The sequence below is a fragment of the Urocampus carinirostris genome, chromosome 15 (assembly GCF_059441175.1).
Source record: "Urocampus carinirostris isolate Australia breed hairy pipefish chromosome 15, RoL_Ucar_1.0, whole genome shotgun sequence".
Lineage (NCBI taxonomy): Eukaryota > Metazoa > Chordata > Actinopteri > Syngnathiformes > Syngnathidae > Urocampus > Urocampus carinirostris.
In genome coordinates, this window is record NC_142363.1 from 9,374,297 (window position 1) to 9,387,392 (window position 13,096).

General features: G+C 39.5%; 1 protein-coding gene and 1 long non-coding RNA gene across 3 annotated transcripts in view; one reads left to right on the forward strand and one right to left on the reverse strand.

Annotated features, from left to right (window-relative positions):
- Positions 1 to 10,099, reverse strand: part of LOC148351489 (uncharacterized) — a 23,375-nt gene extending 13,276 nt beyond the window's left edge. The window contains exon 1 of the long non-coding RNA XR_015852955.1: positions 10,059 to 10,099. This is a non-coding gene — a long non-coding RNA (uncharacterized LOC148351489). The remainder of the gene's footprint in view (positions 1 to 10,058) is intronic.
- gabrr2a (gamma-aminobutyric acid type A receptor subunit rho2a) overlaps positions 1 to 13,096 on the forward strand; it is a 46,632-nt gene that overhangs the window by 4,434 nt on the left and 29,102 nt on the right. The window contains exons 1-2 of one of the 2 annotated variants that reach the window (XM_088355196.1): positions 10,267 to 10,351; positions 10,432 to 10,492. In XM_088355196.1, the coding sequence (XP_088211322.1) occupies positions 10,432 to 10,492 (61 nt within the window). In that variant the 5' untranslated portion in view covers positions 10,267 to 10,351. Of the gene's footprint in view, positions 1 to 2,006; positions 2,114 to 10,266; positions 10,352 to 10,431; positions 10,493 to 13,096 lie in introns of those variants that run through there. The other variant, XM_088355195.1, reaches the window with a different exon arrangement.

Genomic DNA, 13,096 nt, shown 5'->3' on the forward strand with positions numbered 1-13,096 from the left:
TTTGGCCAAACCTTACGCAGACCCTAGCTCCGTTGGCCCCCGAATAAATAGAGTTTGAGACCCCTTCTCTATATGAACGCTTCAACTCATGCAGGAAAAAAATGCCCATCATTTTGTGAAGGGTGGAGGAATGAGAAAACGTTCTGGGGGCAAGTCTGCAATGAGCTGTTTTGCTCTGTGGCAACAGTAAATTACTGAGGAAACAAGTTGCCTCCCGCCTATTTTCCAACAGCTGGCTCAGTTCAAAGAGCCCTTATGCTTTATCTTTCATCGCCGCTAAATGCTTTTAGCTTAGATTTATCAGGCCTGTTAGGAGCGGAACAAACCCCCGAAAAGATAAAAAAGAAGAGTTTATTTCAATCGTGTCTAACAAATGCACACACTATATGTGTTACTCTGCTACCATCTCCTGGTTTAGATAATGATTGCAGCTTACGTTTTAAAATGATGCACCCCACCTTTAAAGGTGGAGTGCATTGTTTGAGGTGTCGGTAAAAAGTTGAAAATTTAATGTGATCTCTATCAAGGACGTGTTAACAATGCCCAACGTAGTTCAAAGAACCTGTTAGGTTTATTACCTTACACAAAGAGAGACAAGTGATATTAATATTTTCTCATAAGATGTTTCACAGTCAAACCCTGATTCACATATGACCAGAACTATAACCCCCCCTATTTTATTACAAAAAAATGAGTCACAGGATTGATGGGGGAGGAGAGTTTAACATAGCAAGAGGACACCATCGTAAACCAAGAAATATCAAACAGACCGGAGGAAAATAAACATAACGCAGCAACTTATTTTCTCAAGCGACTGGTTAAGTGGTTCACAAGGTGATAAATCTCTTTTGAAGCAAGGAAAACATTTTACCAACTGTAGGAACCCTATATATTTAAAACAATCCTAATTCCAATTCTCACGTTTAAGTAACTCAATACTAAGTTCACAATTATCTCATCAGAGACCTTGTGTTTTCTTTCCACCACACCTCTCTGCTTTTTAGCAAAGCTGTTCAGGGGACAGAACACAGAAGGATGGAAGAATGAGGGAATGGGGGTAAAGATTGATTTCATGCTTTTGGGGGGTTTCTATTTAGTGTATGATGGATGACTCGTAATTTGCTCTACATTTGCTTGAAAGTAAGAGGTTGTGGAACATTACACACTAGAAAATAACAAAAAGTACAACATAAACCAGTTATCTATCAATTAAACATTTGCGGTAGCAGTTTTCCCACCTCCATCATGTGATTGTAGAAACAGTGGAAAAATAATCATTTAGAGAAAAATAAAACAGTTTCCACAGTTAATTTTTGTAAGCACTACCTAAAACACACAATCTCAGCATTCTTGTTACACATGCATTATTACTTTTAGTGCATGCAGTAACTGCACCGTTACAAGAGTGGCAAAAAAAAAAAAGTGATTATATTACAAATATAGCAAGTACTTTTTTTTCTGGAGGAGGATTAAATGCAAGTGGGCTCTTAGCGTTTGTATATTTGCGGGAGTACGAAAAACATATTTCAACCACGCCAGGTTTTTTTTTTTTAATTCATTTATTTATTTGTTCCTTGCATTTTCCATTTCCAGCTATGGTCATTGTTTCTAGTTTTAAACTTTGTCAAGTTTGGTTTTTGTTTCTTATTTGGACATTTTGTTTGTTGTTTAGTGCCCACCTGTTTGTTTGGTACTTTGGTGCTGATTTTGTGAATAAATACTGTTCTCTTTTTGAGGACCTCTGCCTGCAGTTCCTGCTTGATTAACATGGGTCCATCATCCGGAATCCAAACGTAACACAATTTACTGTACTGACTAAAATTCAGAAGCCCGTACTATTAAAGTCAGATACCCCACACACTAAAACCACCGCTAATTAAAAACAGGTAATGGAATAGGTATGAACTGTAAAAAAATCCAACTATTTGTAAATACTGCAAACAGTAGTCAGTCAGTGTCTTGTAGGATACACATAATCCATAACTCATTGTCTTGTTTTTTTTCAGCTCTTTGGCGAAGAAGCCTCCAGATGGGACCAAGTCTCGCAAAATAAAGACAGAGCATCTCATAAAAGTAGATGATCATGACTTCACAATGAGGCCAGCGTTTGGAGGTCAGTTGTTCCCTTTTGTAAACTTCCTTCCCCAAGGCTGGTAAATAATGCCATTCCGAACATGTTGTCCTATTTTGTTATTTGCTATTAAAAAATGTACTTAAACAGGAAGGTCATTTGGTTTTAATTGGTGCAGACACTATTTTTTTGTTTGTGTAATTTTGACAAAGATAAGATCACATTTGATGGCAGTTTTATGCAGAAATGTGATACTTTCTAAAATGTTTGGATACTTAATCATACATAACACTCACACACATACACACTTAAAAATAAGTCCGTTCAATTCAGTGAGAAAAGGGAGGGAGGCATTTGCTATTGCTTTTTGCTTTTAATCCTCGCTAGAATAACACATTAAGCTTTCTGTTAATCTGCATTTAAAGAAGAGAGGGAAAGCCCATCAGCTAGATCACTTGATGTGTGTGCTCAGAGTAAGGTCTCAGAGTTATGTTTCGTTAACTACTGTACATAAATCATTACGTGCTTTTCAGAAAATTTACCAATGGCACAAAAGCCTTTAACTTTAAAGTTACTCTTTTGAAGGCCCGTCGTGATAATCAATATTAATCATATTTTTATTTCATTTTCCATCCAATATCAATCGCTTATACAAGGTCGGGTTGTCGGGGCAGCAGCCTCAGCAAGAAAGCCCAGACATCTCTATCCCCAGCCACATTGTCCAGTTTGTTCAACAGGATCGTAAGGCGTTCCCAGGCCAACCTGTAGATGTGGTCTCTCCTCTGTGTCCTGGGCGTTCTCCTTTGAGACATGCCCGGAACACCTCCCTAGAGAGGCATCCAGGAGGGATCCTGATTAGATGACTGAGCCTCCTCAGCTGGTTCCTCTTAATATAGAGGAGCCACCCTGCAGATGAAACTCCTTCCAGCCGTTTGTTCTTTCGGTCATGACAGTTATTGACCATAGGTCGGAGTAGGAATGTATATCGACTGGTAAATCAAGAGCTTTGCCTTTTGGCTCAGATCCATTCACCACAAAGGACCAGTTAACGGTCCGTATGACCGACGATGCTGCACCAATCTTCTGTTCCATCATGACCTCGCTCGTGAACAAGACCCTGAGATATTTCAACTCTTCCTCAGAAAAAAAGACAGTGGAGTGCCTGTCAAAGCAGGATTTAATGAGGTTAGAATCCTCAACCAAAGTGGAACTATAAGCTGAGGATGGTGATGGTTTCCTCTTGTAGTCTTAAATGGCCTTGATCCCCCAAATTTTGCCAAGCCTTTCACGAGGTTTTTGTTTTTTTAGGGTACCAGTAGCAGCAAGATGGCGGGCAATCATGTCATCTCCCTTTTAAGTGAGCCTCCTGTTACGTAAAAGAAATGCTGATTTAGAATTTTAGAAAATGGTTCATGTAGTTTTGGTTTTTATAAAAAACATTTTTCAATTCATTTCTTCCTTGGAGTAAGGATCCAATGGCTGGGAATGAGAGTGAACTGACTTTATTTCCAAATAATTGTGTAATGGAAGATATTTTAGGTAACTTTCTTGCGTAGTAAAGTTTGTTGCTTTTTCGGTTTGACTCTCTTGACTTTTGTTGTGAAACCGTTGTAATATGAATATTTGTATCTTTTTATACTGTTAAAGTTTGCATTATAGTTTTCTCATAAAAATGATACATGTTTAGCGCCTGAATTTTTTGTGCTGTATTTATTGTAAGCATAAACTACCAACTACCGTATTTTCATGACCATAGGGTGCACTGCAAGGTGCAGTGTTTGTAGCTGGTTCTATTTCTGTATTTAACACATACTCAGGGCACAACGCCCAATCGGGCGCGGATGCCCTCTGCTAAATTTGCCTTACAACAACACATACAAGGGTGCATACTTAAAAATATAGCTGCAGCAAAACTGGGTTTGGTTGTGGTTTATTTAAGTATTGGTTACACTGTTAAACACAGTGATTAAAACTTGAAGGAGTTCCTTTTTCAGCTTCTCCCAAATTGTTAACCTTCAATTCATTAATATTCAAGTCTCTTGCAGCGGCTGCTCGGTCCCCATGTTCTTCTGCGTAGTGTAGAAATCAATATACCATGGCCGACCAAAACACGGAAAGCATTCAATGGAGCGGACGTGAGGTTTTGCATTTAGTTTCAATTTCGGGGGACAACTTTGTTCAGCCTTTGGTAGCACAATCATGTTCAAATTGCTAGCTATGCTACGGCGTTAGCATCCATGAGCACTTCCGTTAACATTGGATGCATTGCGTGTGACATTACGTATCCTCTTCTGTACAAGCGGGACACTTGTTGCGTTCACACAGGAGATGCAAAGAAGTCACAGGAGATTGTATACAAGTTCCATTTAGTTGGACATGTGAACGATGTCACTAAAACATCAGATTTCCTCAAAAAATTGTGTCAATCTTAGGTATGACTTGGCCAAGGCTCGAACTTGTGACCTCCTAATCTCAACGCGGACATCGAACTGTAAAGACACTAAGCTGGTCTATGTCCAGCCATTTATATCACACAAAAGGCGCAAAGCACGATGAGGTGTGCCGCACAATTTGAAGTACGGTAAACCTGATATTTTTGTTTGCGCCTCATGATTGTTAAAATACAGTATCTCAAGAGTGTAGTGGTTTGATTATTCAATGATGATGACAAGCTTAAAGTAGATAGGTATCAATCTATATGACCCTGTATTAACTTGGATCGGGTCGATGGCGAAATTCCCAGTATCACCCACCAATGAAGTAAATACAAATTACTCAACCCAAAATTTTACAGCTAGGAGGTGCTTTATAATACACCATGTCCCAAATGGAAATTTACAAGAGTTTCTTAACTTCAAACCATGTGTAATCACAGGGAAAGGCCACGCAAGCGGAGGCAAACTTTAAAATGTTATGCTCAGATTGAAGCCTCAACCCTCAGAAAGGGTGGCAGATGCACTAATCTGAGACTTCCGTCTTCTGGTTGGCTCCACTGAGCAACAGTGGGGGCATGTTTGCAATTAGTGATGCCTGAATTTAGGTCACTGGTAGTAAATCACTTCCCTCTGGATAAACTGAAGATTTGTACTTTTTCACGGGAAATTTGTGGTGGCAAGTGCTGTTGAGTCATCTGGTCCACTTTGCGAGTATGGGGTCAGGTGAATGCCTCTGGACCGGAGAGCTGGTGGCTGGTATGGGTCTTATTTCTAGGATGGAATTGTTCCACTATTGTTGAGTCACAACTGGGCTTTTGTAACAATTGTTTTCTTTCATGAACACTACAAGGTCATGCTCTCAAATGCTTATTTACAGTAATCCCTCTTTCTTTACGGGGGTTGCGTTCTAAAACGGACCCGCAAAGGTCAGAATCCATGAAATTGAAATCATTTTTCAATAAACACTTAAAAATTGTAAAAATCCGCCAAGTTGCGAGGTCCCTTCATAAAACCCCCCAAGGGTCAAACTTAGCTTGAGGTGATGTTCTTACTGACTGAGTGTATAAGAGTGTGACGAAAAATATAAATATACAAATAAGAACACAGAATTGAAATTGAATGAATGGTCTTGTCATTATACAGAAGAACAACATAAATTAGATTGGATAGGATTCTTCTTTCAGTGTAAGAAAGCGATTTAGAAAGCGGCTGGGTAGCTGCACGCTAGCATCCAGTAACCTTCGGATGAGCCAGGTCTTCTTTGTTCATTAAAATACAACCCTCCTGAGTGTAGCATTTTCACATAACTTGTAGCTCCAGGCCAACCGTTTCATGAGTAATGAATCTGGCATTGGTGAGATACAGGTTTGGACTGGGAGAGTTGTTACGTAGCCCAGCCACAGTAGGCCGTACCAGTGGCGCGGCTATTGCCTTCTCTCCCGACGATGCCTCAGTATCTTCCTGACCCAATAACAATCCACGGAGCATCATTTTGTATAATACCAACAGAACCTTAAAATAACAACTTAAGCTGACTGGGAGACAATGAAGGTTAGCCAAAATCTGGGAATTAGATCAAACTTTCTTTTCTTAGTTAAAAGCCTCGCTGCAGCAAATTCAAAGGCTCTTGATGCTAGACTTTGGGACACCGGAAAGTAGTACATTACGAGCTTCGCCTCCCACGACTTCCTTCTTTGATTTCCCTCTAGATTTCTAGTTTGGTCCACTCACAGACCTGCCACACCAATCTACTCCTTCGGTTCCCTCTCTGTCCAATGATTGTCCATCCAAGCCATCTTCCTTAAAGGTAGTCCCAAATCTTCCCATCAATATTTTTCTTCACCGCAGGACCCTTCTCCAGTTTCCTCGAAATCCTCCCTCTCAAGATCTCCTCCTCTGCATTCCCGGTCCTTCTCCCTGGTAAAGTCCCTTCTTGTTGCTGTTTAAATGTCCTCATAGAAGGGTTTGACTACATCTCTTGTGCACCTGCATTTGGGTCTGTCCAAAACTTGGCGACAATATTGAATCTTCTCTACACAGAGGGACTATAACCACGCATATTGACCGATCACGTACGCCTTCAATACAGAAAGAGTCACAAAAGGAGCCAGTTGTGGATTGCTGGGGAGCCCGCTCATGTCATTACATTTGCAAATGACACATCACTAGTGTTGCCATATTTGTTGCATAAGAGCCTTAGTGGTTTCTCTAAATACCAACGTGACATGCAATGTAATCTGTTTGGGCAAAATGAGATAGTCACACTTTTGAAAAAGTGACTTGATGTACACACTTGCAATATTTGTTTTGACACCAAAATTTTGGTTTCTAGAAGTCGGAATAACCTTACATGGTTCGTGATTATAGCAAACCTTATGTATGTGGCATTTGGGAATGAAACCATTAATTATTTTTTAGCGCAGGGGTGTCAAACTAAAGACACATAGTACAAAAAAAAACATTTTCACGGGCGTACAAACTAGTAGATTAAAGAAAAAGAAAAAGAGGGAGAGACAGAGGAGGAGAGAGAATGATGACAAAGAAAAAAGGAGATAGGAATAAAGTGAGATAAAATTAGAAAGAATAAGAGGAAGAAAGAAATGAAAGAAAAAGAAAAAGAAAGATAAAAGGAGAGAGGGAAGTATATTGAAAGAGGTTTAGGAAGATAAATGTGTATGTATGTACACACACCCACACACATATATATGTATATACAGTATATATATATATATATATATATATATATATATATATATATATATATATATATATATATATATATATATATATATATATATATATATATATGTTCTCCCCGTGCTTGCGTGGGTTTCCTCCGGGCACTCCGGTTTCCTCCCACGTTCTAAAAACATGCATTTCAGGTGAATTGGCCGGTCCAAATTGTCCCTAGGTGTGAATGAGCGAATGAGTTGTCTGTCCCTGTGTGCCCTGCGATTGGCTGGCAACCAGTTCAGGGTGTCCCCTGCCCACTGCCCGGAGATGGCTGGGATGGGCTCCAGCCCCCCCGCGACCCTACTGAGGATAAGCGGTGCAGCTAATGAGATGAGATGATATATATATATATATATATATATATATATATATATATATATATATATATATATATATATATATATATATATAAAACGCAAGCAACACCATGCGAATATAACGTTTTACATTTATATTATATGTCACTCAGCAACACCTATAAAGGACCTCACTTGTTACTTTTCTCCAATAGTAATTTGGCCAATACTGTGTCCTGTCTGTTTACAAAGTGTTCTGTATGAGGCATTCTTAACAATCTGGTAAAAATCCAAATTGAAGATGCACCCAAAGTAAATTAAATGCTGTTCTTGAACCGTTTTGAGAACATTGACTCTTTTGAAAGGTGGCACTCTGACGTTTTGTCCCCAACTGAAATAATCACTGCAAATTGAGTTGTCTTAGCTGAGACACACAAAAATAGAGGGTTTTATTATTAACTGATTTTTTTTCCCAATCACATGCCTACAGAAATGTGTACCATTTGCAGCCTAGCCGGAAAACAAATGGGACAATAGCATAAAGATTTACCTGGTCCCTGGTCAAATTTAACCACAATCTCAAAAATTAAAAATTGTGTTTTACACATTTTTCTAAGAAGATGTTAAGGGATTTCCAAAAGTCGCCATTCGGAGACGACAAGTGCACAGCTCTAAAATCTCCAACTTTGTATTTGACTTTGTCTAATTCTTAGACATTGTGTAAGAGTTGGAAATGCTTGACTTCCCTTTACGCGCCTCAATCACCAATGTGCACATTTGGTGCGTAATAATGGACACCGGGGTAAATTTACGCACGTTTATTTTCGGCTCTAATTTTGAATACCCTTCTTAAATTTTAATTAATTTTATGGCGGGAATTCCATTGGCTAACCAATGTGTTAATCATGATTTACGTAAATCGGTAACTACTGGCTTAAGATACTCAGGGCTAAAGATGTCTGTTTTATTAACACAGGCCCCCTTAGGCTAATGCAGGATGTGGACCGTGAAAAAAAGCCTGCAATTGATCGAACGTGGTGTCAATCGAAAGTTCAGAGGCTAACTGCCATATTGGAAATAATTTTGCAAGTCTGTTTATTAGTAAACGGACAGTATGGGGCGAAACAGTCATGTCCAACAAATTGTTTTTAGGCAATTTTTTTAATATGTCAGCATTATTTTGTGTTTTAGTAATATATATTTTACATGGTTTGATTAAGTAGACCCTTGTGAGTGTAACGAGGCCATCTTTGCGGGGAATTGTATCATGAGCTGACTCCCAGGGGACATTGTAGGTGACCTATGCCAGCTTCATAGTTTTCATGCATCTTCTTTCAGACTGTTGGTTATATTTTTGTGATGACTACATTTTGTTTATCATATCTTAAATCCCAAGAGTTTAAGCTTTCCAATGATAGGTGGCATGATGTACTTCAGTCACTGGTGACATCATACAGATACGTATTTGTTTCAACAGGACGGGTTTTCTGTTACTGACGGTTGCCGCGGAAACTGACCAAGTTGCAATCACTTGTTACCATTCCTTAAGAATTAAAGAAAACCTCAGCGACCTGACATTGATGCCAATGATATGGAAAGAGAAGTGTGGCATTTTTCAAAGAACTTCCACAGCTGTTCCATTTGGATGAACAAATCGAGGGCTTGATTTGTGGGTGAAAAAGTACTGTCAAACCTTGTGTTTTGCTTATGTAATATATTTTATGATAAATGCTGATAAAAACATTAACTAGTTATCCTGTCGAAGGAATCATATTTTCAGACATCACTGTGGTGTTTTGTATTTAGACTGCATGCGTTGTAAAAAAGCAGCTCGTAGTTTTCCTCTGCCACTCACACTTGAGAAATTTAGCAACCAAGACCCAAAACGGTTAGACTAATATTTGACGCTATGGGCGCAGCACACTTACTCTCTAAAGAGTTTTCCCCTCAAAACTGACGCCAAAAGTATAATGCAGATCACCAGTGACGTTGCACGTGTTTGGGGCCAGCTGTGCGTAGGGCTTTACATATGGATGGAAATAACTTTTCAATCCACCCTATACAGACTGTATCAAATTAAATGGAAATTTTATGGAAGAATAATCCAATACAGCTGAGGGTTTTTTAGCAAGTAAGTCGGGGTTTGCCTGTATCACTGTCTTAGTACTACAAGTCCCACAGTACTTTGCTGCATACTAATATAAACAAGGGAAACTGAATGTGTGTATGAAAATTGTGCGGAGTTTGCATGATCTCCCCCGTGGCTTAGCTGCTTCAGAAAAGTATTGTTCATCTTAGATGTGTATTTGGGGTCATTTTCAGGCTGGAACATTGCCCTGCTACCCAGTTTCTGGAGGAAGAGGATAATTAATTGCTACACTATTTCACAGTATATGCTTGAGTTTTTATCTCTCTTAATGAAATGCAACTCCCCAATTCTAATTGCATTCACAAAGCCCCAAAACATGACATTCCAAAGACAATGCTTGATTTTTGGCACAACACAAACATTGTACTACTTACCTGTTTGCCGCCACACATGCTTCACATCATCTGAGCCAAACAAATTAATCTTTGTCTCGTCAGTCTGGAGGATAACTTTGCACTAAGCCATGGCTTTTGTTTATATACTTCTTTTCCTTGTGTCAAAGAGATGTTTCTTCAGTGATGTTCTAAACATCATAATTAAATATCCGCAGAAATGTGAACAAAAATTGCACACTACCAAGCTTAACGTTTTCTGTCAGACCTTGCGTGACAGCTTGCTGAAGTATAAAGCAGCCCTTGCCTGTACTAAAACAGCCCCTTTCTCTAAGGTAATTGCTGAACGAAAAAAATTACCTTCAAATCCTCTTCGATACTGTAGCATCGCTAACATAGTATTCGATTATTTCAGATGGTTCTACCCTTTCAGCTCCTGGCTTTATGGTCTACTTTAATAAGATGCAACAAATCCAGTAAGAGATTTGTATGGACCATGTAAATACATCACGTCAAAGGTCTGGAAATTCTAAATGTGCAGGAAGGTGGCAATCGGTTGATCTTTTTCCCCCCGTTTTAGTGATTTGTCACTTGATAATCTTACACAGCTGGTGATAGCGGCCAAACCGACTACTTGCCCGTTTGCCCTACTTCTGAGCCCTCTGATTAAAGATCTTTTTGGGGTCCTTGGACCTTCAGTTTTAAATATTATCAACATATCACTCTCCTCAGGTGTTGTTCCAGCGACTTTTAAGTTTGCTGTCATTAAACATACACTTAAACGACCCAACCATGACCCGGAAAGCCTAAGTAATTTCAGACCAATGTCAAACTTACTGATTCTTTCTAAAGTATTTGAAAATGTTGTGGCACAACAGCTGAATGGTTTTTATTGCATGAGAATAATCTTTTTGAATTTATCCAATCAAGATTCAAGGCTAATCTCTCTAGCGAGATAGCCCTGGTTAAGGAAACCAATGATCTCCTGGCAATGGACTCCTGCGCTTCATCATTGTTGCTTCTGCTGGACCCCAGTGCTGCCTTAAACAATGTGGACAAAAACATCTTACTAGATCAGCTGTAAAAATGGATTGGTCTCTCAGGAAATGTCCTCTTGTGATTCAGATCCTTCCTCTCAGATAAGACGCATCCTGTTAGATAGGGTGAAATGACCTCTGAGCCTTTTAGTGTTACCTGTGGTGTTCCGCAGAGCTCATAACTTGGTCCCATACTTTTCGGCATTTATATGCTTTGTTAGGTGATATTATTCGCAAGTATAATATCAGTTTCCATGCAGATGACACTCAACTGTTTCTTCCAATGGAGGAATCTGCCTCACTTAATTGTGGAAGTTTGGAGATAAAAGATAAATGTCACTTAACTTGTTGCTCCTCAACCCTGAAAAGACTGAAATAATAATTAGTGGTCCATCTGAATGCCGTAACTTGTTTTCAAACACTGCTTTTAAAATTGACAAATGTAATATCACTCAGTGTGACTCAGTCAAAAATCTAGGTTTCACAGTCACACGTCAAGAACATTACTTAAACAGCTTTTTTCCATCTTTGCAACATTGCAAAAAATCTGCTCCTTCCGAGTCTGATGCTGATATTATAATTAATGCGTTTGTTACCTCCAATCTCAATTACTGTTATGTACTACTCCGGTCTCCCAAAGTCTAGCATCAGGACCCTGCAGCTGGTAAAAAATTCTGCAGTGAGCCTTTGATCACTTTACCCCGATTTTGTCTCCCCTTCAGCTTATGATGTGGTTCTAAGGTTCTGTTGGTATTATACAAAGTCATGCATGAACTTGCACCCTCATATCTTTCAGATTTAATTTCCCCCTATGTTCCGGTCCGTAGCCTTCGCTCTAAAAATGCTGGTCTAATAGCGATCCCAAGATCCAAAAAGAGATCCACAGGTTCGAGAGAATTCTCCATTCAGGCCCCAGCTTTGTGGAATGCACTGTCCTATGAGTTTTGAGCTGCAACCTCAGTGGAACTATTCAGATTCAGATTCATTCAGATTCAGATATACTTTATTGTCATTCGTGTACACGTGTATACAGAACGAAATGTCGATACATCTGACCCGCACAGTTTCCTTGAGCGTCAGCCGGGATAGATAAGTTTAACCATGTCTTCGTCAGAATAATAGTGCAGCAGTTCGTCATCTCGCGGTTCGATGTTAGTTCCAGTTGTAAATGGTCCAGTTTATTGTCCAGAGAGCGAACGTTGGAGAGGAAAATGGATGGGAGAGGCGTTTTGAAGGGTTTAGCCTTTAGCCTAGCGGTTAGCTCGGCCCGACAACCTCGTTTCCTCCTCCGGTCACACCGCTCTCTTGCCACTCTGCTTCGCTGCTTTGTAGGCCGCTGGGTCTTGTTGACGTAGCAGTCCGGGGCTAAGTAAACACTCCCGAGTGGTCGTAGCACCGAGCGCTTGATTTCTGGATGATCGCATATCCAGCAAAAAAAATGCGATCGTATATTAATCTGCGGTTTGAGATGACTTTGTTCGCAGTCAAAACTGAGTCGAAGACTGGGTTTTATGACCGAAGTGTAAAAAACTGTAGCGAGCCGATGTAGCCGCAGCCGAACAGGCGCGCGCCATCTTGTTAAGTATATTCAAATCCAGGCTTAAAACGCACTTATATTCTTCAGCCTTTAAATGATCCGTATTTCATGTGGATGATGTCTGTGTAATGTTTTTGACGACCTTGCAACATCCATTGCAGCCTCGTCATCCTGGACAGGGGACGACCTCATGTGCGGTCTCTCCTCAAGGATTCTTCATTTTACTCATGCTGAGGCTTTGGGTTTTTCCTTGCCCTCATGTAGGTCAAGGGATAGTGTAATAATAGTCTGTAGTCATTTGCAGCTCAAATAGTCATTTACTACATTGACAATGTATGGAGTGTTTTTCAATTTCTATTGAAAAAAAACATTGCTTCTCCTTTAAAATTTGGGAAACTTCCAAGCGAACCCAAACTTTTGAACGGTATTATACATATACATATATATAAGAAATATACTATATAGTTAGATATTTATGTATGTATGTATGTATGTATGTATGTATG